This window comes from Rhinolophus ferrumequinum, chromosome 16, assembly GCF_004115265.2.
Source record: "Rhinolophus ferrumequinum isolate MPI-CBG mRhiFer1 chromosome 16, mRhiFer1_v1.p, whole genome shotgun sequence".
Lineage (NCBI taxonomy): Eukaryota > Metazoa > Chordata > Mammalia > Chiroptera > Rhinolophidae > Rhinolophus > Rhinolophus ferrumequinum.
In genome coordinates this window covers 26,342,294-26,370,217 of record NC_046299.1, presented here as the reverse complement: position 1 = coordinate 26,370,217, position 27,924 = coordinate 26,342,294, and the positions used below count along the sequence as shown (strand labels likewise).

Below are 27,924 nucleotides of genomic sequence, written 5' to 3'. Positions count from 1 at the left end.
AGAGCATGGTATCTACTAAAATGATAGCAAATTACAACTTTTTACTGAACATCTTCCCGGTAGATAGGCACCAGCTAAGTATTTATGATGTTCGTTTACAGATGAGGGTGGGTGAGATTACCATAACTGCCCAAATACAAAGCACATAAAATGAAAGCATCAAGATTCGAACACAGGTGTGTGCATGAAATTCTGTGTGCGGATGGGTAAGAGACCCGGCAAAGCTAACTGCGGTTCAAATGGTAAGGGCCATTTTATTACAATGAATGACTTATGAATGACAGCTATACTAGAACAGGCTTGCCCTCCAACAGTCACGGGGCCAGCACGCACTGCCGGACGCGGTCCAAAGGTCCCGCCGGCCTGGGCGCTTACGTGCGCTCCGTGACCGCCGCGGAGGCCGCGGGGCCATCGGTGGAGGCCGCATGCGCCCTGGCGCCCTGGAACTCTCCCCCTTCCCGCCGCGGCCGCAGCGCCCGCACGGGGCGCATGCGCACACTCGGCGGGCAGAGGGCGGCCCCCAGCCAGTGGAAAGATTTAAGCAGAACAAGTGCGTCGGAGCCGGGCGGTGGGGCGCGATCGCGCAGGCGCGGCCGGGGGCCGGGCTGCTACTCCGGAATCTCGGCGAGCCCGTCTGCACCGCTCTCCGAGCCGCCGCCATGGCTGCCTACAAACTGGTGCTGATCCGGCACGGCGAGAGCGCGTGGAACCTGGAAAACCGCTTCAGCGGCTGGTACGACGCCGACCTGAGCCCGGCAGGGCACGAGGAGGCGAAGCGCGGCGGGCAGGCGCTGCGAGGTGCGGAGCGGGCCGGGCTGTGGGTGGGGGTGCGAAGTGCCCGACGGGCACCGCTTGAGCAGGGCCGCCTCTCTCGCCCCCGCGCACTCCGGGAGAGGTCCGAGACCTTGGGGCTTCGTCTCTACAGCAGTTTATTTGGCAAATGAGAAAATGGGCCCAGGGTGGGGGATCGATTTGCTCAAGGTCACCCAGTAGGGTGTGAGGGTCTGGGCCAGGAAGTGGACCCGCAGCCCATTGCGCTCTCCTCCACACCGCCTTGCGAAATTCTCTTTCTAGTCTTGAGCATTTCGTATAACTCTGGGACTTGTTCAATTGGATGCCTGGTGTCTCCCAGTAGCTGTAACGAAGCCTTTTCAAGAGGCTGCTGCGGATCCTCTTGAAGCGGCAGGCCACACGCTTATCCCCCGCTGTGGGGGGAGTGACGTGGTGCGGGGGGTGGGGTGGGCACAGCAGGCACCTAAATACCAAGAAATCCACGTGCTTGTGTAGGCCTTTGCTGCTCAGCAGCGTCCCACAAATCCTGTGCCCAAATGCATCCGCAAATGTAATTGAATGAATGAATGAATGATTTGATCCTCTCCACGACCCCGTATAGATTTTATGCTCCTCCTTCCCATCCCTCCCTGGTCCTCTTTTATAGTTGGGAAAGTGAGGATTGGAAAGATGACTTATGCAAGGTCATATTTCCTTATCCCTAGTCCAGCGCTCTGGCCTCAATTTTGGGGTTGAATAAAGGGTAGGTGTGAAGAACTGGTAGGCTGCTGGCCAAGGACGCTGGGCAAAGGTGGAGGTGGCAGTGAGATAAGCCTGCCTAGGCAGGGTTGCCCGCTCTGGCAGACAGATCTCTCTGATTTTGGAATCCTAATAAGGGAGCATTCCTGCTGCCAGCAAGTCGAAGAATCTTTGGACTGAAGAGGTGCTCCCCCTGATGATTTGTGTAGGTCTGGCCCTGCTCCCTTTTAACCTCTGGACAAAGAAACAGTCATTTAAAAGGGTCATTGATGCCTGGTTGATGTGGAACAGGCATTTGGCCCCAGGTTGCTCTCTCTGGCTTCTTGCCTTAACTGTAGATCCTCTTGAAATGAAGCAAAGGCTTGGAAAGTCTGGGAAATGTAATCTTGCAGTGGGAATGTGTGAATGCTTTGGGATGGCCTCGTGTGACCTCATACTGTTTAGGAGAGCAGGCAAAGGAAAAGGGCTGGTAAAGGAGGCCATTTTCTCTCCTGCTGCTTGGCAGGAAGAACTGTATGGGTCTAGGGTGGTTTGCTGATGATTAGCCCAGGACAAAGAAATTGTAGCCATCCTGTAAGACTGATCAAATGGCTAAACTTATAAGCTCTCTTAAAATAACAGATCCTATTTCAGTTTTTAAGTAAATATTGGTAGCATTAGTTTTTAAAAATCCCATTTGAAATCTTAATATCTCTTCTGGGCATCACAGATGATTATATCAAAACTGAAAGACTAAAAGCAAAAACTCTGAATGATGAAGACCATTATGAATAATCTAATAATATAAAAGACCTAAAATAAATAAATTCACCAGGGCTTTAAGTGGTAGTGGGGTTTATAGACTCTTGAATATGATTTCAGGAGGAAGGCAGTGAGAATCGAGTTTCCCGTGTAATTTACTCCTGGGGGACGATGGAGTCCATACCACCCCATCACCCCATCCCCGGGAGTGTCCTAGGCTATGCTTTTCCTTGATGGGCAAGTTAAGTGAAGACGCTCCAGAGGTTTCTGTCAAGAATCCTAAGGGGCACTGCTTTTCTACTTGGGGACCTACTTGTGTATCCACTTTGTGCATTCCGTTCCAAGTGGAAATAATCGCAATGTAACACCATTAGCTTTTCAGCATGGGTGCTGAAGCTTCAACTATGGGCAGTCGCTTCCCAGTGACTCAGCCTTTTATTGGGCGCCTTTCCTTCCCTTAAGGTTAGGGAGGAGAGGGTAACCACATCTACTAGGACTTGTCCTGAGGCTTAGTGATGAGATCTGTCATCTTTTCCCTTGTGGGTGGTGCTGGTTTCCTAGTGATTAATCCTCCCTTCCTGCATCTGTGTAGTTCTTACTGTCCTCACTCTCAATTGAATGACTGGCAGGGTAATTCACTTCACATTTTATTAATGACTATTGGCAACCTCAGTATGAGGCAATACCCAGGAAAGTGCTGAGTTTCAAAGAGGGCCTTGTAGCCTCATGGAGGAAAACAGGACTGTTTTTCCTGACCCATTACATAAGGAAAGGGCCATCTCCCCCTTAAAGTGGGAGGGAGAATAATCTTTCTTTTTTTTTTTAATTATAGTTTATTGGGGTGACAATTGTTAGTAAAGTTACATAGATTTCAGGTGTACAATTCTGTAGAGAATAACCTTTCATGAAACATGAAGTAAGGTTAACCTCTGTAACCTACTGGTTGGGCTGACACAACTCCGGACTACCAGTCAGTAACTACTGTGGAGGAGAGATTCATTTATAAATGAATCAGACAATTCAGACAATGCACAGCATGTGCTCTCTCCAGTGAGTGGCTTCTCCTAAACTTGGTTTAACAGTTGGCCTAGATATATACAGAGGGTGCCAAAAAAATGTATACACATTTTAAGAAAGGAAAAAAACTATTAAATTGTAATACTCAATATATACAGATAACAAAAGATGAATACAAGTCACGTTTGACTTCTGCAGTTGCAAGAGGTGCTCAAAGTGGTTTACCATCAGCGGCCATATACTTCTGATTACAGCGAACTACTGCTTGAGCAACGTTGACTGAAGTGTCTACTTGTATGCATTTTTTTGGCACCCCCGGTATATATTCATATTCCTCTGAGGGTACTCAGGAATAGGCTGGCACTTTGACTACAGCAGAGAGGAACTATATATGAAGAGATTGTGATGTGACTTCCACACTCAATAGTGAAAATATAATTTCACGCAACAAATGGAAGTTTTATCAGCATTCCCTAGGAGCTCTTGCTGTGTCCTGATTGTTGGGAGTTCAAAATCCCATTTCTTCTATACCAGGGGTTAGAGAGGAAGGAAATAGATTAGTAACTATCAATCAAAAGTGACAGTTCTAACTAAAGTACAAACATCAGAATTCTTAGGGTTTAGGAAAATACAGAGGTAGCTCGAGATGGTGGCCATGAGTTGGATTTTGGAGTCACACAGCCGGGGTTTTTATCTCTCTGAGGTAATAGCTGTGACCTTGCATAACTTGCTTAACTCCTCTAGTCTTTATTTTTCTCACCTGGTAAGAGATAGATTGTAAGGATTGTAACTAAATAAGATTGTTATGAAAACTAAATAAAACATACAAGTAATTAGTCCAGTGCCTGACAGATGGTAAGCCCTCTGTAAATATTAGCAATTATTATTTATTAAGAGATTCCAAGTTTTTAGGATCCTTTTCTTGAAAGAATTGTAGCAGAAATAAATTCTTAAAATGTGCTTAATTAAGCCCAGCATTCTGGGGGTTAGGATAAGCAGCACAGATGGCAGGTTAGCTAGTTGACAGGACATGTAGGACTTGGGTTCAATGCATTATTGGGGAACCACTGGGAGGTAGTTGTCAACTGTAACAAGTCAATGGGTTTTATCTTCCCTGAAGGCAGAATATTGTTTTTCCTGCTAGCATATACAAAAGTAAACATTTAGCCAAATAATTTTCATTTGGACTACCTGTACAAATGCATATGTAAGAAAATTCTGGCTCCAGAGTGGACCTGATTAACTGATCACTTTGAACTTATAATTTCCAGATGCTGGCTATGAGTTTGACATCTGCTTCACCTCAGTGCAGAAGAGAGCAATTCGGACCCTTTGGACAGTACTGGATGCCATTGACCAAATGTGGCTGCCAGTAGTGAGGACTTGGCGCCTCAACGAGCGGCACTATGGGGGTCTGACCGGCCTTAATAAAGCAGAAACTGCTGCCAAGCATGGCGAGGCCCAGGTAAAGATCTGGAGGCGCTCCTATGACATCCCACCACCTCCGATGGAGCCCGACCATCCCTTCTACAGCAACATCAGCAAGGTACGGACAAACCGAGATTTGGCTCCCTCCACCCAGGACCCGGGGATTGGAATCTGGGCCTCACTCTTTAGATTTTATCAGTGTCTGCCTAGTCCCATTGAATTTATAATTTATGATAAAATAGTTGTGATCCCCCTCCGCTTCTCCAAAATATGGCCCTTATTTGTTAAAAAATTTAGTTGATCGTTTATGTTTATCTAAAAATAATTTATATATCCTTTTTCATATTCCCACTGCCATATTTTATAAAACCATCTATAGCCGTGGGGCCTTCCTAAGCTAATTGCAAGATAAAGTGAACTGGGAAGAGCCTTGTAGCTTACCTTTCTTCCCTCCTTTTCTAAGTTACTTTTGAACTGTTACTAATCTTCCCAGTAGTGGGTAATGGGGAGGAGAGGGGAGGGGTAGGATAATAATCCCTTTTCCCCAGCTCTCAGCTGCATTCTGTGCCCTGGGGAGACAGCTTTACCCATCACTTTGACCCCTTGGGGGATGAATGGGCAGATGCAACTGCTAGTAACTGGTAAGCTTGGATTTTCTGTTGTTTTTAGGATCGCAGGTATGCAGACCTCACTGAAGATCAGCTCCCCTCCTGTGAGAGTCTGAAGGACACTATCGCCAGAGCTTTGCCCTTTTGGAATGAAGAAATAGTTCCCCAGATCAAGGAGGGGAAACGGGTATTGATTGCAGCCCATGGCAACAGCCTTCGGGGCATTGTCAAGCATCTGGAGGGTATGTACATTTTTCAGAGGGGCCCTCAAGGAGGGAGAAAGAAGAATAAGAATGGCCACTAATCAGGGATTTAATTACTTATTAATAGCCTTAGAGGCAGTCTGGATTGATTCCTAGTAGAAACACAACCGCCACTTTTGTTTCTCAAAAGTATCTTCTGCAGAAGCAGAGGCAGCCAGACCCCCGGTTGCTTGTCATACATGCAGAACCTCAGGTCCCACTTCAGACCTGATTCAGAAGGTGCATCCCTCACCCAGGTGATTCAGATACATGTTAGTTTGAGATGCCCACTTCTAACCCAGGATTGCCAGTTGAAACTGCTGATAAAATCCTCAATCACAACCTGAGACAACTTCACACATTAATCTCAATTTGCATCTTAAATTATTCCGCCTAAGGGCCTAGAGCCTCAGCTGTGCTGATTTTTGGCAGGCTGGATGGACTACACAAGACATCTGAGATGTGTATAAGTTCTGCTTTACTGTGGGCTTCTGGATCCCACTTTGGGAAGATATGAGATGTGATCAAAAGATACAGTGAATGTTTAAATAAAAAAATGTATTACAGTAAAAAACACACTGTCATGAATCCCCCTCAAAATATTCCCCCTCGCTGGGAACAAATTTATCATATCGTTCTTGCCACTTTCTGAAGCAGTTCTGGAAGTCCTCTTTCATGAGTGTCCTTACTTCATCCTCCATCATGAAAATCCTCCATGTCACACATCGCTTCCAGTACGGCATTTTTTGTCAAATAAAAACATTGCGATGTGTTCTCATCCACCTTATTCATGGGATCTGGCATCTTGTGACTTCTGGCTCTTCCCCAGTCAAATCACAATGAAAGGAAAACGTATTGAATCGATTCAGGACATCGAGGCAGCCAGGACAGCGCAACTAAACACACATGAAAGAGGACTTCAGAACTGCTTCAGAAAGTGGCAAGAACGATGGGATAAGCGTGTTCGAAGCGAGGGGGAGTATTTTGAGGGGGATTAATGGCAATGTGTCTCTTACTTGAATAAATTTTTTATTTAAACATTCACTATATGTTTTGATCACACCTCGTATCTGCAGTATACACCTTTCATACTTTTTTCTTGCTTTTCAGTGGCTGAGAAGTCAGTATTGGGGGAATTCCTTGGGCGATTGATCTATTATGTAGATCATTACTGTTATTACAAATATCAGAAACGGTGTCTTGTTTTAATTCCTACCAAAGCCCTTCGTCACCTGGGGGATGAATAGTAAACCTAGAGGGGTGATGGGGAATCATGTCTTGCTTGGCTGATCATGGTGCGTGCTTTCTTCAGGTCTCTCTGAAGAGGCTATCATGGAGCTGAACCTGCCAACTGGTATTCCCATTGTCTATGAATTGGACAAGAACTTGAAGCCCATCAAGCCCATGCAGTTCCTGGGGGATGAAGAGACTGTGCGTAAAGCCATGGAGGCTGTGGCTGCCCAGGGCAAGGCCAAGAAGTGAAGCAGGCAGACGACTTCCCCAAGGATACCCTCCCTGCCCGTCCTATTCCTCTGCATCTCTCCTCTGCACATGTCACACTGACCACATCTGTAGACATCTGAAGTTGTAGCTGCAGATGGGGACCAGTGGCTCCCAACTTTGTTTTAGCCATTTTGTCTGTTGCACCCACTCCCTCACACAATGTAGTCAGAATAGCACCTCTGGGGCACAGGTCCTCAGTTAAGCCAAGGGAAGACTCGTATCCACGAAAGCTGCAAGTATGTAACTCGGGTTTATTACTAAGGACCTGCTTGAGTAGGGGATAGGGAGGAGCCATGCTAAGGTGTGAGCAGTGAGGACGCAAGAGCCAGTTTGTGTTCCCAGGAGCCAGACCTGTACTAGTCTATAATCAGGTGCCTGGGGGCTCCAGTCATTCCAGTGGAAGATGAATGCGTGGTGATTCAGACAAAGTAGTTCCTCCCTGACCCCGGAATACCTGGTTTCAGAAGACGGACCAATCCAGAATGTTTACGTGTTACATTTTCTTAAAAAAAAAGTATATATATATGATACAAAACAAAAAGCCTTCTGGGGTTTCTAGTGGCAGTTTAGATATTCCCACATGTGGTCACCACAAAATAAGCCATTCCTCACACCACTGTGGGATAAGCTCCTTGACTTGTAAGCTTTAGGAGTTCATCCTGCTGTGTGTTTTAGAATCCCTCCCCTGCCTTACTGTTTTGTGGCAGTGAAGTCTCTTGATCATGTCTGAGTGTCTTTCACTGTGTCTGATTTTGGAATCACATTCCAGTTGCTTGGCCCTGCCACTGGGGCCCAGTATGCATTCTGAGCATAACTACTAAATCTTTTTTCCCGATCAGTATAATAAAGGAGTGATGTGCAATATTCTCTGTGACGTGTAGTATCTCTTGTCTGAGGAAATCATCTCGAACATTCACTCAGAAATGTCTTTCATTACCCAAGTTCTTCTATTGAGAACTTCAGGACAATACGCACGATTTTACACAACCTGGTTTTCCAGCTCAGGTTGGAGAGCTCAGGGTGGGGGTGGGCAGGTCTTCTGGCTGAGCTCTCTGTTCCTGTTGCCTCTACAGCTCTTGCTCAGTGCTGCTGGTTACTGGATACCCCTTAGCTGGAAAATCAAATTCTGAAACTACAATGCCATCTTTAGAGTAAGGTAAAGGCTTGACCAGATTTTTTAAAAAGCCAATCCTTTTGTATTATACATTTGATTCACACCTTTCTTTTTTGGCCCCTAAAGTTTTAGCCCTGTTAGTCAACTAACATCCTAAAAAAATTACACATAACCTCATAAACTGACTTGATCCAGGAGGAAAGGAGTGTAATTCCGTTATATACACAATTGGAAGGGGCATCACTCGTTTACCTTTTCTCTAAGGTCTGAAAAGGTCATTGGAACGTGAGAAAGCCTATAAGGCCTTTCTCCTGGGAAGAAGTATTAGCTGTTAAGCTCTTAGGAAGCTTCTCTGTGCCAGCCATTGGGTGAGGCACACAACTTACAAAAATCTCTAGTCCTGACAACCCTGAAAGAGCAGGTATCCTCTGTTTACAGTAAAGGAAACAGGCCAAAAGAGATGTAGAAACTTGTCAGAAGGTACACTGTTAAATACTGAAACCCTAATGAAGGACTTTGGTTCAACTAAATTGAGGTCCTTATTCTAAACGTTAATACTTTCAAACACCTTGCTTTCCATGTTTAGTTTTTCATTTGACCTGCACAGTAACCCTAGGAAAACCTTGGTAATTTAACTCACCAACAGCCTGGTGTCGGGATGCGACTTAGCCTGTACTGAATCTTACACCAAGTTGGTAATTTTGTCTGAGCAAGTGCTCTTGACCCAAGTCAGACTGGATCAGCTTGGATTAATGTTACTCTATGTCTGGACATCTCTTGAGTTTATACCAGTCTCTATTCCTTTCAACTTAGAGGTTCTGACTAGAACAGCCGGATGGGCAGGAAAAGAACAAAGCCGGCAACATTCACCATTACCACTAGGAGGCCAATAACTGTCCCTCAGAGACAGTGCGTAGCCAGGATAGCACTTCAGAATCAGCCGGGCCTTGTTTCCCTGGAAATAAGACCTAGCCGGACCATCAGCTCTACTGCGTCTTTTGGAGCAAAAATTAATATAAGACCCGGTATTACATTAAAATAAGATCGGGTCTTATATAAGACCAAGTATAATATAAAATATAATAATATATGTAAGAACGGGTCTTATATTAATTTTTGCTCCAAAAGACACAGTAGAGCTGATGGACCGGCTAGGTCTTTTTGGGGAAACAGGGTAGATCTGGGGGAAAAAACCTAACCATCTGCTTTCGCTTCACCCATGAGATTCAGGATTAGAGCTAGGGAAGCTGCTCCCCCTGCCCTTCCTTCAACGCTTTATAAGCAATTTTGAAGTCCTAACCCAGGCTGAGAAGCGCTATTCCAAGGCACAGAAAGAATAATATCCTCCTTGTTTCTAAAACTAATTTCAGATTAGCAAATACCACTATCACTAAACATCACTGGGCATAGCTGTGTAGTCAGCTCTGAATATACTTGAAAAAATTTTTATTGAGCATTTGCTATGTGTTAGTCACAGTACCAGGAACGGGAGATTCAGAGATAGATAAGAGAAATCCTGCCCTAAAAGCTCAGGTCAGTAGAGAGGCAGGCACATAACTAACATCGGATGGTTAAGGATGAGAATACCTAACCTGTTTTGCAGTAGATCAAAGAAGGCTATAATCTATTTCAAATGTTCTTCTTTAAGATAGTATTTTAAAGTTACTGCCTGAAATTATGAGGTGTGATCAAACAAAACAGTGAATGTTTAAATAAAAAAATTAATTACAGTAAAAGACACACTGCCATTAATCCCCCTCAAAATATACCCTCTCGCTTTGAACACTCATTCCATCATTCTTGCCACTTTCTGAAGCAGTTCTGGAAGTCCTCTTTTGTGAGTGTCTTTAGTTGTGCTGTCCTGGCTGCCTTGATGTCCTGAATCATTTTGACTGGGGAAGCGCCAGAAGTCACATGGTGCCAGATCCGGTGAATAAGGTGGATGAGGACACACCACAATGTTTTCATTTGACAGAAATTGCCCTACCAGGAGCAATGTGTGATACAGAGCGCGGTCATGGTGGAGGATGATTTATGGCACACTTTAAAACACACCTTCTCTCAACTGTAGCTCACACCCCACTGACTGCACTGAACAAGTTTCGACTTGTCACACACTGTTACTAAGGTTTGATGCACAGCTTCCTGTATTGAAGATCCCTGACTTTTTGTTGGATAGCACTCAGCAGCAGCACATTTTGTAATCGCAACAGTAAGGCTCTCTGTCACACATCGCTTCTGGTATACAGCAATTTCTGTCAAATAAAAACATTATGGTGTGTCCTCATCCACCTTATTCACTGGATTTGGCACCGTGCGACTTCTGGTTTTTCCCAAAGTCAAAATGACCATGAAAGGTAAATGTTTTGAATCGATTCAGGACAGCGAGGCAGCTACAATAATGCAACTAAAGACACGAAAGAGGACTTCCAGAACTGCTTCAGAAAGTGGCAAAAACGATGGGTTAAGTGTGTTTGAAGTGAGGGGGCGTATTTTGAGGGGAATAATGGCAATGTGTCTATTACTGGAATAAATGTTTTAATTTACACATTCATTGTAGTTTTTGATCACACCTCGTATAGTATTTCTTTATTTATTTACTTATCTGTCTTCCCCCACTGGAATATAAGCTTCACAAGGAAAGGATTCTATCATGTTACTGCTTTACTTTCTAGTTCCTGGAACAGTGGTTGGCAGAGTAGTTATTCAATATGTATTTATTAAATAAATGAATGATGTACAACAAGCACTCATAATTAATCAACCAATGTCAATTTAGAAAGTCTTAATTACATGCCCAAGGTTCTGTTCAGTGCTTGAAAAAGGAGGCACCATTGTATAGAAGAAAACCTGTGCTTTACAGTAAGACAGACCTGGGTTTGAACACTGTTCTGACACTTGACATCTATGTGACTTTGGGCAAGTTACTTTTTCTAAGCCTTAGTTTACTTCTTTGTGTAATGGAAATGATGGCTACTTTCCAGGGTCACTGTGAAGTTCCCAGATGAGTAAAATGGCTAACTAACACTGTTGTTGAGCGAATCAATTGGTAACATCCTTCTGCAAGGCCACGCATCTGACCAAAAATTGAAATGTACATATTCCTCGACCCAGCATTCCATTTCTAGAAATCCATTTTGTAAAAGAATCATGGGCTGAGCGGCCAGGTGGCTCAGCTGGTTAGAGCGCGAGCTCTTAGCAATGGGGTTGCCGGTTTGATTCCCACATGGGCCAGTGAGCTGCGCCCTCCACAACTAGGTTGAACAACAACGAGTTGCCACTGAGCTGCCGGTGGGGCAGCCGGATGGCTCAGTTGGTTGGAGCACGAGCTCTTAACAAGGCTGCCAGTTCAATTCCTGCATGGGATGGTGGGCTGTGCCCTCCACAACTAGATTGAAGGACACGACTGATAGGTCCTGGAAAAACACACTGTTCCCCAATAAAAAATAAAAAAATAGTTCACATTAAAAAGAAAAAAATAGAATCACGGCCTGCACAAAGATATAATATAGAGAGCTTTTCTCTGCAGCATTGGAAAAGAAAAATCTGTAAAGTTTTAAAATGCCTATCAGTAGGGGTCTGATTAAACAAAACTACATCTGAATGCCCAGCAAATGGCCTGGCATTTATTTAGATACTTCATAGGAAGCCATCAGATGTAACAATATGTGACAATAATAGTGGCACGTACTGAGCACTTCTATGCGTTTCTTCCTCACAATAATCCTATGAAGTCACACTATTCCAGATGAGGAAACAGACTTAAAGAAATAAAAATAATTTGCTCAAGTATCAATGTCAATATCCTGATTGTTGAAATTTTGCAAAACGTCACCACTGGGGGAAACTGGACAAAGTGTACAAGGGATCTCTGTATTATTTTTTAAAATTGCATGTGGCCCTACCGTTATCTCAAATTTTCAATTAAAAAACCAAAACAACCTAACCTACTCAAGGTCAGAACTGGAGGATGCAAACCCAGGTGGGTTAACTCCAAAGCTCACCCTCAATCACTGTCACTACACATAGATGACGTGGGCTCCTTGAATAACACCTCAAGAAGTGACACCTCATGATTCACCATTCCTTCCATTCCCTCTGCAACCTCTTCATGCTTAGCCCTCAGGCCCTCCTCATCCTCAAACTTAGGTGTTCGTTCCTGCTTCTGCTCTTTGCTCTGGCTTCTCTCTCTGCTTTCAATATCTTCACTTCACTTATCTAAGTTCTTTAATTCCTTTTACCTCATGTCACAAATCCTTTCTTGGCCACCTCACCATGATAGTGCTGTGTCCCTCTTTTCAAGTTAGATTTCAAAAACATTTCCTGGAGCACCCACTGCATCAGTGACACTGTTTTCCAAGTTACTTTCAGAACTACTCACATGCTACCTGAATCATACGTGTCCTGTATCCTATCATTTTCACTAAACCATAATCTCTCTAAATGAGGGAATGTATATAAAGTGCTTGACCCAGTGTCTGGCACATAGTAAGTGCTCAATATGCAGAAGTACTTAATAGAACATAAAAAAATAAAAAGATGAGGGATTAGGCTTTGTCCAGAGCAAGCATGCACTTGACACCTGTCAGTTAATGGGTGCCATCAAGCAAACCCCTGCTCCAAATGTCACGGCAGAATTTAGATTTCTTTCCCTACTCAAGACAACCGAAACCATAAAATCCTTTTAATAAAAATATTTTCTTTGTCACAGCAAAAAAAATACGTATGTTTAAGACTGCCAGAAGGAATTGGCCATTTCCAACATTATATACTTTATAGAGAAAAGAGAAATTATCACTCAAGAGAACGAAATCCACTGGAAGGTTCACAAGCAAAATGTTTCATCTACAGAGTAAGTTTCTGGCAGACTTTTCTCGAGGTGGCTGCTGGCTGACCCCAGGTGTTTGAGTAAAGACAATGGCAGCTTATTGTTACTGTCATACATGTACTCTTGGAAACAGCTTAGGCCCCTCCTTGGGGTAAAATGTGGCTCCTTAGGTCTGCAAGAATTCAGGCTGTACTCGGGCCACTTTCCGGAATTCTTTAGTGTGGGTCTTAGGGCACTGCATCTCACACCAGCTGATGGGAACCATCTGGACACCTAAAAGGGAAAAGCTGGTGTTGGAGCTGGTATCCCAAACATTTGCCTGAGATCCTTCTCTTCTAGCTGGGTATGAACTGAAGTGTCACCAAGCTACCTAATGAACTTCACCTCATGGAGGAAAAAAACTCGTTTATTCCACTGACTTATGGAGGGATAAGTAGGAGTTATTCCCCTTTCCTTAGATTTATATAAGGAGAATTATCGTAATCTCAGTAGTAAGTATCTACACTTATATTGCTCCCTAAATAATGATAAAACAAGGGAAACGAAGGAAAACAATGGATGAATCCCAAACCGTGGCTCCCAGGGAAATGGAAGCATGTGGAAATACAGACCGACTCACCTGATTCGCTGTGGGCCACCACCACACCGAGCTCGTTTTCAGCAGTGGTCAGGAGGTAGTTGGATTGTGCATCACCCAGGGAGATCTAGTCATGTAACACTGGTGAAGGAAAATGAAGGGTGTAAGTCTTCCCTCCCAGAGCCACTTGAGTTGTTTCTCTACTTCCATTTCTTCTTTTGACAATGGACCACAAGTTTGCTGGGAATAAAGGATACCACTTTGGCCAAAACAATGTCACCTGGGTGGAAACTCTTATAAATTTCAACCTGTAAAGAAAGAACAGGAGTATTAAGTGAAAGCTCTAGGTCAGGTCTATATGAAACTATTAACCCCTCTGGTACAGCCGGTCTACTTTCTAATCCCAGAGGGTAGAAATCATCATTACTCAAGTCAATCAACAACTTTTATTGCTTCCAGAGCACCATTAGGCTGGTGCAAAAGTAATTGCAGTGTAAAAGGTTAAAAATAATTGCAAAAAACACAATTACTTTTGCACCAACCTAATATAAATGAAAGATTTTGAATCCAGTAAACTGATCAGGGATCTGACTTGGGCATATGGTACAATTGTTGGCTCTCAAAGGGTCCAGAGTAAGTCTGAGGGAATAGCAATGAATAAATACTTGGCTTCAAAGCGAAGGGTAAACCAGCCCCCCTCTGGTCAACAGAGTGAATAAAATCATATGGAGAAGAAAGGGACAGTGAGGTCCCTCCGCATTTTCCAGTAGGGAACATCTTCAAATTCTTTGGACTCCACATTCCTACAGATCTTTGAAATTCATTGGCGTAATTTAAAAGGATGGAGATGCCTAAAGCCATGGGGAAAAAGAAAAAGAACCAACCAACAACCTTGTCTTTTTCAGTAGCTCGGACATCTTCCTTGCTATAAAAAAAGAATTAACAGAACGATTAGTTATCTGTGAGAAAGTATTATACTGCACATGCCTAGCAGACAAAGAGCTACAAGAGCAGAGAGAACAAGTTGTAACTGGGACCCAGTGTCACCCGGAGGAGCAGGGTGGAGAAGCATCACCAGGCTTCACAGAGAAAATCATATTTCCCATTCTTGGATCACAAAGAGCAGCAGTATCCAATACTTCTGACTGGAGAAAAGCAGATCTCATCTGGCAAGAAGGATAAGGAACTTTGCTGCTTTAGAAGGGCTTGAACAGAAGTACTCTAGAACTACACAGAATCGTGAGGTTGGAAAGGGCCTCAGAAGTTAAACTATCTGCCTCATAAGAATTGTTTGTCCCTTCTCAAAGAATCCACAGGGGGGAAAAAAAATCTACCATGTCACCCACTAACCTTTATAATGTCTTACAATCCTTGGGTTTAATCTATATTAAATTCAAGAAAGGAAGGTACTCCTAAAATCCTTTCTGTTTTGATAATCTTCAGCTTAGCTCAATTCTTTTTGCTTTATTCTTATGTCCTATCTCGTTACTATAATATTTTCCTTTTGTCCTAACTCATAAATTATAGTATTTTCTTTGGACACTACCTGGGTGAATCAAAGCACAAAGAGGAAAGAAATAAGCAGGAGCAGGAACTGTAATTGTTCCTATGAATTCCTGTATCATTCCAGGTGCTGAGGCAAGTGTGAAGACAAAAATACTTCTTACCGGATAGTTCCTCGAAAAGAGTTCTTAAGTGGTGTGGACCCCACGTACAGGATGTGTACTTTGGCAAAGCGTGAATTGATGCTAGAGACCTGTGGAGCAGAGAAAAGATTAGAGTGTTAGTAGTTGTCAGCTCAAGGAGGCAGCAATAAACTAGGAATTATCAGGATTTTCATCCAAGCAACCCAACTAAGCATAGAATTTAAGACAAGTTAACTCCTACTTATCCCTGCGTAAGTGATATATGTAAAATGGAATACGAGCCACTCTAAGAGTTACTGTGGGAATCAAATGAAATAATATGGTTTAGATTTTGAAAAATACAGACGTCTAGCATAGACACAGGGCATTATAGCAAATCTAGACCTTTAACAGAGGCCTGTGTAGTGGATGGAATTTAAGTGTACATTTCAGCTGCTGCAATAACATCTGGATTACTGCCTCTCTAGTTATTTTCAGAATTACACATAGATTTTCTGCTGGAGCAATGTATAAAGAAATAAACTGAGAGCTCCAAGTTAATTTAACTTGGTAGAGGGTAGGATGATATATTATAGTTACTGATCATTACAGTATTAATTTGTACTTCCCATGAAACATCCTAAAAGACTTTACATTTAATAGGAACGCTACAGTATTCAAGTCTCTTGCTTCTCTGCAGAAAAAGGTCCCACTTCAGAAGTTCAAAAATAGGCCTCCACCACCCTTTGGTACCCCTAGTTCCCAGACACAGGTAAAAAATATATATGTACTCAGGGAACCAGCTCTGTGAAAGAACTACGCAAGCCTGACTTGGCTGCCTTGATCATTATCCTAGAAATCTCTAGACCAGCACAGTCCAGTAAAACTTTCTGTGATGATAGAAATGTTCTATGTTGATCAATATGGCAGTCACTAACCACCTGTGGCTAGTAAGCACTTGAAATGTAGCTAGTGGAACTGATAAATAAATTTAAAATTTTAATTTACTTAAATTTAAATGGCCATATGTGGCTAGTGGCTACCATATTGAACAGGGCAGTTCTACACAGATCATGATTTCAGCATTGGACAGGTGCCCTAAGCAGGGAAGTTAGGACTAACCTACCTTACAGGTTACAATAGTCCCGACATCTGGCAGTAACTGGGACTCTGTTTCTCTCATTACAGACACGACAGGAAGCTACAAAGAAAACAATAAAATGTGAGTATCCTGGCTAAGCCTTGGGTAAAGGTATTCGTGGCTTGAGAATAATATAGAAATTCCTTAGTTGAAGTCATGAGGGCAGGTGGAATACAGATACATTTGTAGCCTAGAGCAGAAGCCTAGACATTTTAGGAAATAGGAAGGCCAAGGGGCCACAGGAAGAATGCCGCTAAAAGATATAATGTAACCATTTCAGATTAGTTCTAACAAGTTTTTGGTGATTTTCTTGGAATTTATTGGTACATAATTATATGGCCTATAATCGTGGATAAATTTGACTCTTTTCTCCAGGTATACCGCTTCTTTCTGTTTCTCATTTTATTGTATAGGCTAGAATTTCTAAATAAATGTTATGTAATAGTGGCCATACTTGTTTACTTCTAGTTTAAGGGAATACTTGTAGTTTTCTCTTTGAGCACGGCATTGACTATTGGAATAAGATAGATAGTATTTCTGAACCTCATCTTTTATTAATCTCGTCCTTGTTCACTATGCTTCAGCTCTCCTGGCCTTCTTTCAGTTTCATCAACTCACTAAGTTTCTTTCCATCTCAGGATGTCTGTTCAACCTGTTCTTTCCGCCAGTACTAAGTCCTCCCACCCACCCAACTCTTACGTATTCTTTAGATTCTGGTTAAATGTCACTTCCAGTGACTAGGGTGGGTTTGCTTATGATGACGTTCTCATGGTATCCTGTCGTATTCTTTTAAAGCAGTCATCGCATTTGAACACTTATTTGTTTACAATTTACCTGTGCCCCTTGACAGCAGAGATCATGTATATTTGGCTCATTACCATCCCCTTAGAGGTCACTACTGAGAGTGGCACATGAACATGCTCAACAGATACCTGTATCTATGAAATGAACAAACTGAGGAAGGTCAAGGACATTCCCAAAATTGACTGAATAAAAAGCCTCTCATTTTACAGATGAGGAACAACGGAAACCCAGAGAGTTTGTTTCTTACATAAAGTAGAATCAAGGTTTAGTTAGCCAGCACCTAAGAGTGTTCTAATTCTGAATCCTCTTTCTACTATGTTACCTGTCTTTAAGCTGTTCCTTCGAAGTCTGCTTATCTGATCTTGAGTTAATCCTAGACCAGCCTCCAGCACAAGGATAGTTTTACTAACGCACTCGACAAATGTTTATTGAACAGTTACCTTGTGGTACTCTCTGAGTTATGGTGGTAAGGCCTGCTTTCATGGATCTTGAGTTTAGTAGGAGAAAAGTCTAATGGGGAACTGAGTGTTTAATTATATGCTGAGATAAGTGCTTGGAAGGAAAGGAATACAATTCTTTGTGTTTAACAAAACACACAGTAAACAAAAACCAAAACTCCTTTCCTCAGCTAGTGGACAGGTGTCCTAAGCAGGGAAGTCTAGGAGGGCTCCTCTGAGAAAGTGAGACTTAGAGAGGCTATCTGAAAGATAGGTAGGGATTAAATAGGCTAAGGAGGAGAGAGGAGCGTGTTCCAGACAGATGGCGTTCCTATAAAGGTTCTGTGGCAGGAGAGAGCTTAGTGCGTTAGCGACACTGAAAGAAGCCTCTATGACTGACTAGACTAGATTGCAGTGAGGTGGGAATATGGATGAAGCCAGATAGGTAGGTGACATTCGGGCAGGATTCAGCAGCTCACGGCAGGGCTGCGCCCACCTCTGCTCTTCCCTCAACTTCCTCTCCTGAGTGTCAGGAACACAACCAAGAGTGACCAACACAACTAACTGGGCTGCGCTAAGTGTCCAGCAGCAGGGACCACAGCTGGAAGAAACTTAGAGACCAACTCTTCTACTGGTGAAGCTCTAAAGACGCGTCCGCGGAGCCGCTGCATAAGGACTGCGAAATCAAGGGCAACCTAAGGGAAAAGCAGAGACAGAGGAGGTGGGAAGCCGCCTTTACCGCGCCATTCTCGCTGCTTTTCGTCATGCAGCCAGCAAGCGACGAAAAGATGTAGCCGTGCCGGGTGTAGGTGCCGCTGCCTGGGCTGGCCTCCTCCAAGTTACAGAGCCGTTCGCCTGCAGAAAAAACGCTGCATCAGCCACGTGTGCCCAGAATCTGTTGGCCATCCAGCCTTCCTTCCTCTGTCCCTATCCAAGATTCACAATGGGCACCCCTCACTTACCGGGGATGCAGTACCTCACGGGTGGCGCCATGACTATCGCTGCCCCAAACCCCGAGAGAAACGAAGCCGACTTCTCATTGGCCCAAATCCAGTTCCTCAGTAAGAAACGCACCAATTGGTGCTCTTGTCACGTGATCTCCGGGAAGGCCTTCTCGAGGGGTGAACTACATTTCCCAGATCGTCCCGGGCCGAGTCCGGGGGAGGAGCTCCGGGAACGCGTGCGCTTGCGCTTGTGGTTGAGGATGGTCTGGCGGCGGGTCCGGGTCCGCAGGCTGGCTCTGTGGGCGGCGGGCCATGGTTGATTGGATTGAGCCGGGCTGTCCTGGGGCGCGGAGCTGGAGGGGGTGGCAGTGAGCAGAGGCTGCGGGCTGGATTTGGCTGATTGGGGAGTCGGCAGGCGGCAGGTAAGAGCGAAGCCGCGGCCTTTGCTCCCCAGTCCTGTCCCTTTTTCTAGGGTCGGGCCCTGTTCCGGGGCCTTATCGTGAGCCCGGCTTCCTGCTGTCTCCTCGCCTAGCCCTGCACGTCCGTGCCCTTTTCGTGCCCTCCGGGCAGCCGTAACGCGCCAAGTTGAAAGGCCGACCAGCCCACGTCGCCCATTTCACAGATTTACAAACTTAGATCCAGAAATAGGATTTGAATTATCCAGTGTCTCGAAGATAGTTTAAGGTAGAGCACAAACCGGAACCCACATTTTTTGACTTCCAGTCCATCACACTTTAACCATACCACCCTCATTGAGAAATAAAACCATGCCCCGGTTTTTGTAACTGCAGTTTCCGATCTTACAGTCGTATCCTTTCAAGAGTCGTGTGGGCCATTCCTTAACTTTTTCTCATCCCAGCGTGTTAGTCCGAAAGGGAAGTCTGCACATGAATAAAGTGTTGCTGTTACTGATGGTTGACAGTACTGCTGGAGATTGCAAACGTCCTGAGCGCAGCATCTTTGTCCAGATGAGAGGTGTCACGGCTTTCATCAGTTTCCTCTGCCGTCTGGTGGCTTTGGAATCTGTTTTTCCCTGTGTAAGCCGCCATCCTCCAATCCCATTTCCCCTTGGGAAACAGATGGTGACTTAGAGCCTTGAGAAGAGGAGTGCGCCATGGCCTGCAATCCCCTCTAATCTGGTGGCAGATGTCCCTATGGCCTGTGGTTACTACTGAGGGGTCAGAGTGCTCAGGGCTTGTACTTGGGGTGATAGTGAAGCTGTGCTTTGCTCTTTTTCCTTCCCTGGTCACTCTGGTCATCCACCCCTCACCATCCCCTTCACAATTTGTCAAGTTCTGCTTTAACTGAGTTTCCTGAGATGAAAACTCCGTATGTTCAGTTGTGACCCCGTGGACTACAATACATATCTCTTCCCTGGCTTCCCCAAACCCCACTAACTAAAATGAGTGGGGGGCTTGGCTTGAGACTTTATTCATTCAAATCTGATATGTAGCTCTACATCTACAAGTTTACATGTTTGGGTTGATTTTTAGTTGGATAGACTTGTTTTCTAAAATGCCTTCTAGCTCTTAAGTGCTATGATTCTAAAAATGAAGACTAATAGCAGCAGACACTTATTTAATGTTATCACATTGGCAGGAATGCCCTTGCTGTTATTTATAGGACAGGTAGACATCTGACAAGCCTGTCCACTTCTGCATCCCAGGTCATTCATTCAACAAGTATTTATTGAGCATGCCCATGAGCCGGGTATCATGCTAAGCTCTTTACGAACATTTCATTTATACGTTACCAAGTGTGTATATGGAATCATAAAGGGTTAGACTTGGAAGGGACCTTAGCGTTTACTTCTATCTGCTCACTGAATGGTAACACAAGGAAATTGAGTTCCAGCAGGATTTGGTGATTTGTCCAAGGTCACAGAACCACTTAAGGGCAGAAGTGAACCCTAAGTCAAGTTATGGGGCAGGCGAGAGTTGGTAAGTCTAGTCCTTGAGGCAGGCATTTCCTGTGAAGATTCTGGAGATGATTGAAAACAATCCAAAGAGTGGAGAATCTGAGGAGGAAATTTTTTTTGTTTTTTTTTGTAGACAGAAGAGATGACATATAATTCGTGTTTATTGTAGGTGAGGGATATATCTTATTTGCAAGCTATTGCTATAAAAAGTATTTAGCAAATAGGAAACTCGCCATTAGCCATAGTAAGGGACAATCTAAGTCATTTGGACTTGTTGTGGTGTAAAATATTTTGTCCCACTTTTAAACATTTGATTATGGTGGCCATATATACTATTTCAAAAATTCATATTTTCAGCCAAATCATGGTTCCAAACAATAGGAGTCCTAACTCAAAGGAGGTAGGAAGATTGAGTTTTCATTTTCCATCTTCTTCATTGCTTCTTAATTCTCTAGCCCCTAGGAGGTGATATGGGAATGGCCAGTTTCTTTATCCTCGTGTAGAGAGTAGGTCCCTACTGAATTGCCTTTCTTCTCTTTCTCTGCTGGCCTTGTCTGCTGGATTTCTTTTTCCCTTAGGTCGTTACAGGGTTTGTGGAAGGAGGTAATTAACTGTCTTTGAAAGGCCTCTTGTGGTGATGAGCCAGGATGCAAGGCGAGTACTTTGCTCCAGTTACTGCACTGAAACCATCCTACAGTGCAGCCGCCTCCTCCAGTTTCTGCTGGGTTTTGAGCTGCCTGTTAAATAAGTCAGTGGAGTTGCTGAGGACAGTACTCTTCGTAGGGGAAAATCAGATGAGTTCTTTTCTAGTAAGGACTTTAATCTGCAGAATGAGGAGACAGTCATGGAAGGAATCTGTCTTCTCTTGTGGGCATTGCCTGGGCACTGGCCTCCCACGGCTGTTGGCTGAGGTAGAAACCACATGGAAGAGATGAAGGCACTTGCAGAGGAGCCATACAAAGGGCTAAAGAGCTGGGAAGGCTGGTTGGGAAGCTTGGGGCCAAGAGCAGCAGCGGCAGAGGCGGCTCTTGAGTGTAGCTAGAACAGGGTGGGGGCGACTCAACTGCAAGGGCAGGCCTTGTGGTTTTCATGAGCCACCAGCATGGAGTCCTCCTCCCCCCGCCACTTCCCCTACCACCAGTATTTTCCTGTCAGTGGTGTTATTCTGCTATGAATACCCAAAGTTGTCTTGGCTTCTGTAGCCTTGGGGTAGGGCTAGGAATGGAATTGAGACAAAGCATCTTACGTCGTGCGAGGCGTAGTTGAGCTGTCCTGACAGGACATACTACCAGGTTGGGTCTGTAATGTCAGCCCAGAGAGAGTAGGAAGGATGAGTATATTTTGCCAAGACTCAGTACCAGGGAAGAGTGAAGTGCAGGGTCCACACGCTGTGTAGCGCCCCCTTTCCCCCACGCTGTTCCTGAACGAAGAGCAATTGTTAGGAAGTAGGTCGAAGGGCCGGGACAGGTGAGGGCCCTGGGAAACCCCTGCTGCACTGGCCATACCCACAGAGACACAGGGGGCAGTGTTGTGTACATTGGCTGTACTCCACCCAGTGGGCCGTCTACACAGACAACTCCAGAGACCCTGCTTTGGCTTGGAGCTGCCTACCTGTCCTTCGCCTGTTTATTGTGGCCCTTTACTCTAGGTGTGCACTGTCTGGGATTTGCTGTGCAACCACACGGTGTAATGTAAGTATGATTTCTGCCTGCTCAGAACCTGCACACCCTACTCCCTGTCATCTGGTTGGGACACTGGCACCATACATTCCGTAGAGAGGTGAAGTGACTGTCCTACTTCCCACAGCTGGTGACTGGCCCAGCCAGGCCTCAGTCTGAGGTCTTTGCCTCTAAGCTGGTGCTCAGGCTCTCCCCATCGGTGGAATAGGGAGGGACGGCACCCAGGCTGGCCACCCACAATGGTGTGCTCTCCTAGGAGCCATGCAGGGCCAGCGGAGCCTGCTGCTGGGCCCCGCCCGCCTCTGCCTGCGCCTGCTTCTGCTACTGGGCTCCCGGCGCCGCTGTCCCCCTCTGCTCCGGGACCTGGTGCGGCGCTGGCGCTATGGCAAGGTCTGCCTGCGCTCCCTGCTCTACAACTCCTTCGGGGGCAGCGACACCGCTGTCGATGCTGCCTTTGAGCCCATCTACTGGCTGGTGGACAACGTGATCCGCTGGTGTGGAGTGGTGAGTGACGCTCCGGAAGAGGCCTGTTTGGGGGCGGCAGAGGGACCTGTGTCTGAGGGACCCGCAGCAGCCCCCACTGCAGGGACATCCTGAGTTGCTCTGGGTGTTGGCAGGCTCTCCCTGCATCTCCCCCCTCCCTGGTATTGGCAGGTGTTCGTGGTGCTGGTGATCGTGCTGACCAGCTCCATTGTGGCCATCGCCTACCTGTGTATCCTGCCCCTCATCCTCCGCACCTACTCAGTGCCACGGCTCTGCTGGCATTTCTTCTATAGTCACTGGAATCTGATCCTCATCGTCTTCCATTACTACCAGGCCATCACCACTCCACCTGGATATCCACCCCAGGTGGGTCCCCACAGGGGCTGGGGCAGGGAAAGGGCTGCAGGCCCTGGGAGCCAGTCCCAGGAGTGGTGGGGGGAGAGTGCTGTGACATCTTTCGAGGTTTGACAGTCACGCCGCCACAGTTGTCATACTTCTCTTTCTTTGCACAGGGCAGGAATGATATCGCCACCGTCTCCATCTGTAAGAAGTGCATTTACCCCAAGCCAGCCCGCACACACCACTGCAGCATCTGCAATAGGTGGGTCTTGGCTCTGCTCTCTGATAACCCCAGCTGTGGCCCTTTTGCTGTAGCCCTAGCGCAAAACCTAGACCTGGTGTTTGGTAAGACATTTCTGAAGCACCTGTCATGTGCCAGGCAGTGTGCTCTGTGTCACAACACCTCAGGATGCTCCTGGGTTAGGTTCTGTCACCACTTGGGAAACTGAGGTTCAGAAAGATGAGGTCCCTTGTCTAATATCATGTAGCCGGTAAAGCAGGGTTTGAAGCGAGGCCTGGCTGTCTTCAAAGTCTGTGCCCTTTCCACCTCAGCAGGATGCTGGTCCTTGTAGGGAAGGATTGGCACTGACATCTCAAGGACCTTGGCCACCGTAACAGCCTGTGTCCCTCCCTCACAGGTGTGTGCTGAAGATGGATCATCACTGCCGTATCCTTTGATTTTGTCTTCTGCCTGAGGCCACCTTCTTTGGCTCCAGAGCACTGCACAGGGTTAAGGGCCACAAAACTAGGCTTCTAGCATCGCCCTGCAGAGAACACTGGGCTCATGAGAAGTTAGTGGAAGAGGAGCTGTGGGGGCTGACCCTGCTGGGGGAAGCAGGAGGCTTACACATGTTTGGGGACAGATCTCCTTGGAGCAAGACATCTGTTCTTTTTAGACTGTCGTTCTAGTATGTGTTGGATGGAAAGCGATGTTTGGGCTGCAGCGGTTGTCCACTGGGTGTACCAGACAGAGCCATTGGTGAACCCCCGCGAGGTTGAAATACTGGCAGATTAATTTTAATGAAGGATTTCAGTTTTCGTGATTTCCTGGTGGGACTTGTGAGGGCTCTGAAAAGCGTTAACACTTTCACCTCGACCTCTGGGAAGTTCCATATTTTCCTGCCTTTGGAAGATAGTTCTTGGTGACTGGAAGCCCCGGGCTTGGGTGATGTCATGAAGCGAGGACGAATCAGAAGCCTGGACATACTCTGAAGTTGTGTTTGATCTTGTCCTTAATCCTTCCCCCACCAGCCTGGCTAAACAACTGTGTGGGCCACTATAACCATCGGTACTTCTTCTCTTTCTGCTTTTTCATGACTCTGGGCTGTGTCTACTGCAGCTATGGAAGTTGGGACCTCTTCCGGGAGGCTTACGCTGCCATCGAGGTGAGCCCAGTTAGGACGCAGGAAAGCTCTGTAGAGAGCACTTGAGGTGTGGAATCTGTCCCTAAGGAGAGGGGCTGGTAGCACCTCCATGCTAGAGGCCTGAGAGTATAACCAGCACTGTTTTCCATCCCCTTAGAAAATGAAACAGCTCGACAAGAACAAACTACAGGCGGTTGCCAACCAGGTGGGCCGTCCCCACCCCGCTGCCTCCTGCTGCTCAGGCCAGGGGGTACGGAGTTGCTGAGGCAACTGGGGCCCACCTGTTAGTTGAGTTGTAGAGCCTGGCTGAGGGGCTACTTAAGACCGGATCGAGGGTGCTCTGGGAAGCTGTTTGCCGTGGGCTGACTAAGTGGCCTGGGGGCAAGCCAGAAGTCCCTAGTATATGAGTTTTTGTTTCTATCCCATTATCACCTTTGGGCTGAGCAAGGACTCTGCCTTGGTGATGGCCTGAGCAGCAAGGAGTCTGTGTCAGTCTGTGTCCTGGGCTCCAGGGGACAATCAGGCTGGGCCAGTCTGATCGTCCTTCAGTCCTGGTCTGTCTGCATCGTCCCTTCTCCCCTGGCCTTTTAGGACTCCTTACTCTGAGATCTTAGGCTAATGATTGTATTATACCTCTGCTGCCCTTTTGGTTCTTAGTGGAGCTCACTGTTCTCCCTCCTGGCAGTCATTCCATTGTGGGTGTGGGTCTGGTCCCCTCTTGGGGGTTGCAGCCACATGGTGAAGGAATTCTAGCTGGGGAGTGGCGTGGCTTCCCCTGGAGGCCGTTTGTGTTGTCAGATCTAAAGGCCCAGGGTCGGCTCCTCTTGTGCTTTGCCATCCTGTCCAGACCTGCTCTGCCCAGTGTTGTCCACATGATGCCGCTGGGCTTGGTCCACCCATCTGGCTTCCGCCCTGACTCCTTTGTGGCTTCACCCCTATTTTCTCATCCTGGGCTTGGATCACTTCCCTGCCTGAAGGTGCTGGGGGCTCTGGTGGAGACCAGCAGAGCAAATGAGCCAGACTTTGCTGTTTTTGTTTGTTTGTTTTCAACAGACTTACCACCAGACCCCACCACCCACCTTCTCCTTTGGAGAAAGAGTGACTCACAAGAGTCTTGTCTACCTCTGGTTCCTGTGCAGGTATCTAACTCTTTTTTGACAGCTTAAGGGAGTGGCAGCTTCAGGAAAACCTTTTCAGGTCCCCACAGTGCCTGTCCCTGTGTGAACTGCTGCTCTTCTTAGTCTAATTGAGGTTGGCAGAGTCAGCACTTAATTTTCTTCAGCCTTTTGGGGCAGGGAACACTAAGGATATTGGCACTGAGTGTTTGTTATATGCCACGGTAAGTTCAACTCCTACTTAAACGGTAGGTGACTACATTTTATAGATGAGGAAAACTGAAAATTAGAGGGGTGGAGTAATTTTGTTCCATGATACACAGGTAGGAACGGTAAGAGCTGGAATCTGAATTTTGTGCCATCCCATTCCAACCCCTGCTGCTCTTACTGCCTTCCAGTGTCTCCCAAACATGGGTATTTTAAGAAATACAGAACATTTGTATTAGTAACACACACTTCTTCCCTCCCTCCTTTCCACACAATTTATTCTTAGCCCTTGGTTTTTCATTGATGCTCTTTATGGATGTAGTTAAATTCACCTGGGATGTTGGGCTGGGAGGTGAGACTTAGGCAGAGGTTGCTATGCAGTCATCACTCAGCTTAATTTCAGACACAGTCTCTGACCTTCTCTAAGCTACCCACCAATCTTTGCCCCTTTTTAGTTCCGTGGCACTTGCCCTGGGTGCCCTAACTGTATGGCATGCAGTTCTCATCAGTCGAGGTGAGACTAGTATCGAAAGGCACATCAATAAGAAGGAGAGACGTCGGCTGCAGGCCAAGGGCAGAGTGAGTAGGACTGAGGGCTGGGGATGGCGCCATGGGTGGGTAACTGAACCTGCCATCCTACAAACAAGGCCATGGTCAGGGCCAACTAGGGCAGGCATCATAAAAGGCCCGAACTTGCCTAGCTGAGCTTTAGCTCAGCCAGTTTAGGCTCAAAAATTAGAAAGGGATTAAGTAAAAGGGGTTTGTAGAAACATACGTTTTTCTTGGCCCTAGGTTTTTAGGAATCATTACAACTACGGCTGCTTGGACAACTGGAAGTTATTCCTGGGTGTGGACACAGGAAGGTAAAGTAAAACACCTAGATCAGTGCTGTCCAACAGAATTCTAATGAGAAAGGGTGTTTCTATATCTTTGCTAAGCCATTAGCCATTAGCAGCCACACGAGGCTACTGGGCACTTGAAATGTGGATAATGCACCGAATTTTTAATTGTTACACATTTAAAAAGGCACATATGGCTGGTGTCTACCATACTGGACAATGCAGACTTAAGACTCTTAGGAATAGAGCTTATTGCTCATTTCAGCCAAAGGAGCTTAAGGCCAGCATTGTGTGATTTCAGTAGCAGACGAGGCTTACAGATGACACAATAAAATACCAAAAAAGCTGTTCTCAAGAAGGGACCTCTATGTAGGATGGGTAGCTACCAGTCACCTCTCATCTGTATGGCAGTGTCTGGAGTTCAAGCCCATAATTGCTGGGACTGAAGTAACCTGTTTGTGACAGAGGTCCTAAGACAATAAATGAAGCTAGCTCCCTCAGCCCTAAGAGACAAGGGAAAATCCTTTTTCAAATTGCAGCGACAGAGACAGTACTAGGCAGGTGACCAGAGTCCCTGCCCACCTCATTTTCCCATCCTCCTTACATCCTGGCTGTCACTGCTTGCAGTGGTCCCTTAGAAGATTAGCTCAAAGGCCTCCCAGGCACTAGAGGGCAGATTTATCGGACAAAATTAGGGCTTTTGTTACATTTGTGATTCACGTCAGGTAGCTTCAGGATACCTTGATGTATCGTTGCCAAGGAAGGAGGATCAGGAAGCCCAACAACTCTTGGAACTCAGACATTTCTTTCTTCTCTCATAGGCACTGGCTTACTCGGGTGCTGTTACCTTCTAGTCACCTGCCCCATGGGAATGGAATGAATTGGGACCCCCCTCCCTGGGTGACGGCTCACTCAGCCTCTGTGATGGCAGTGTGAGCTGGACTGTCAGCCACAACTTGAGCATCGCCTTGCTTCCCGTGTTGTCTCAAGGTCCTCTAAGAATAGCTTCTTGGAATCCTTGAACAATGAGCCAGTGGGCCTGCCTTAGGGTACCATGTAAGGACAACTCAAGGACCTATCTCCTGGCCACTGCAGAAGCAAAACACGATGTGGAAAAATCTAGGACTGATGTCCTTTTACTCAGGCAAACAGAAGTCCCAGCCATGACTGGAGAGTAGGCAGCTAGCAACCTTGCCAGGTGCTGTCCCTAACCTCCAGTTTACAGCATGGGGGATGGCCACCACCTCTTCCACTTGCTGCCTGAGAAAACACCTGAAAGGTGAAGCTGAGATCCTGGCTTCTCAACAGGGCAAAGGTACCAGGCCTACTGCTGAGGTCACTGCCATTTCTCACATGCTGCTGAAGGGGGAAAAAAATAAAGGTATTTGATTTTTAAAGATATACAGCTTCTTTCTCACTTGTTGCCGCTACTTTTGGGCAG

The 27,924-nt window shown here is 45.9% G+C and overlaps 3 protein-coding genes across 5 annotated transcripts; 2 read left to right on the top strand and 1 right to left on the bottom strand.

Moving 5' to 3' along the window:
- Window positions 1-522: 522 nt before the first annotated feature.
- PGAM1 (phosphoglycerate mutase 1) lies at window positions 523-7,938 on the top strand. The gene is made up of 4 exons (XM_033131025.1): window positions 523-798; window positions 4,560-4,834; window positions 5,386-5,566; window positions 6,879-7,938. Exons 1-4 carry the CDS (start codon window positions 660-662, stop codon window positions 7,046-7,048), a joined length of 765 nt encoding a protein of 254 aa, XP_032986916.1. The 5' UTR covers window positions 523-659; the 3' UTR covers window positions 7,049-7,938.
- A 4,914-nt stretch (window positions 7,939-12,852) lies between these two features.
- On the bottom strand, window positions 12,853-18,643 carry EXOSC1 (exosome component 1). The gene is made up of 8 exons (XM_033129752.1): window positions 18,558-18,643; window positions 18,335-18,450; window positions 16,340-16,414; window positions 15,256-15,344; window positions 14,480-14,513; window positions 13,846-13,896; window positions 13,631-13,715; window positions 12,853-13,284 (listed from the first exon to the last, which is right to left on the bottom strand). Exons 1-8 carry the CDS (start codon window positions 18,586-18,588, stop codon window positions 13,178-13,180), a joined length of 588 nt encoding a protein of 195 aa, XP_032985643.1. The 5' UTR covers window positions 18,589-18,643; the 3' UTR covers window positions 12,853-13,177.
- A 106-nt stretch (window positions 18,644-18,749) lies between these two features.
- ZDHHC16 (zinc finger DHHC-type palmitoyltransferase 16) lies at window positions 18,750-27,884 on the top strand. 3 transcript variants are annotated; one of them, XM_033131150.1, is made up of 12 exons: window positions 18,750-18,961; window positions 22,106-22,148; window positions 22,393-22,640; window positions 22,791-22,985; window positions 23,132-23,220; window positions 23,597-23,625; window positions 24,210-24,343; window positions 24,480-24,572; window positions 25,376-25,461; window positions 26,100-26,223; window positions 26,437-26,507; window positions 27,305-27,884. In XM_033131150.1, exons 3-12 carry the CDS (start codon window positions 22,398-22,400, stop codon window positions 27,417-27,419), a joined length of 1,179 nt encoding a protein of 392 aa, XP_032987041.1. In that variant the 5' UTR covers window positions 18,750-18,961; window positions 22,106-22,148; window positions 22,393-22,397; the 3' UTR covers window positions 27,420-27,884. The 3 variants fall into 3 exon arrangements, with proteins under 3 accessions (XP_032987041.1, XP_032987043.1, XP_032987042.1); XM_033131151.1 differs by having other exon boundaries at window positions 18,752-18,961; window positions 24,480-24,527; XM_033131152.1 differs by lacking the exon at window positions 24,480-24,572 and having other exon boundaries at window positions 18,751-18,961.
- The last annotated feature ends 40 nt before the right edge of the window (window positions 27,885-27,924 follow it).

What these genes read in the sequence shown, in the direction of transcription:
- PGAM1 (XM_033131025.1), top strand. Translation starts at nt 660, where the DNA reads ATGGCTGCCTACAAACTGGTGCTGATCCGGCACGGCGAGAGCGCGTGG. An exon ending in CGGCGGGCAGGCGCTGCGAG is followed by an intron (nt 799 to 4,559) that starts GTGCGGAGCGGG and finishes TATAATTTCCAG; the next exon opens with ATGCTGGCTATGAGTTTGAC. An exon ending in TCTACAGCAACATCAGCAAG is followed by an intron (nt 4,835 to 5,385) that starts GTACGGACAAAC and finishes TGTTGTTTTTAG; the next exon opens with GATCGCAGGTATGCAGACCT.
- ZDHHC16 (XM_033131150.1), top strand. Translation starts at nt 22,398, where the DNA reads ATGCAGGGCCAGCGGAGCCTGCTGCTGGGCCCCGCCCGCCTCTGCCTG. An exon ending in CACTGCAGCATCTGCAATAG is followed by an intron (nt 23,221 to 23,596) that starts GTGGGTCTTGGC and finishes CCTCCCTCACAG; the next exon opens with GTGTGTGCTGAAGATGGATC. An exon ending in GGCTGCAGGCCAAGGGCAGA is followed by an intron (nt 26,224 to 26,436) that starts GTGAGTAGGACT and finishes TCTTGGCCCTAG; the next exon opens with GTTTTTAGGAATCATTACAA.
- EXOSC1 (XM_033129752.1), bottom strand. Translation starts at nt 18,588, where the DNA reads ATGGCGCCACCCGTGAGGTACTGCATCCCCG. An exon ending in AAAGCAGCGAGAATGGCGCG is followed by an intron (nt 16,415 to 18,334) that starts GTAAAGGCGGCT and finishes TTTTCTTTGTAG; the next exon opens with CTTCCTGTCGTGTCTGTAAT. An exon ending in GGTGGCCCACAGCGAATCAG is followed by an intron (nt 13,285 to 13,630) that starts GTGAGTCGGTCT and finishes TTTCCCTTTTAG; the next exon opens with GTGTCCAGATGGTTCCCATC.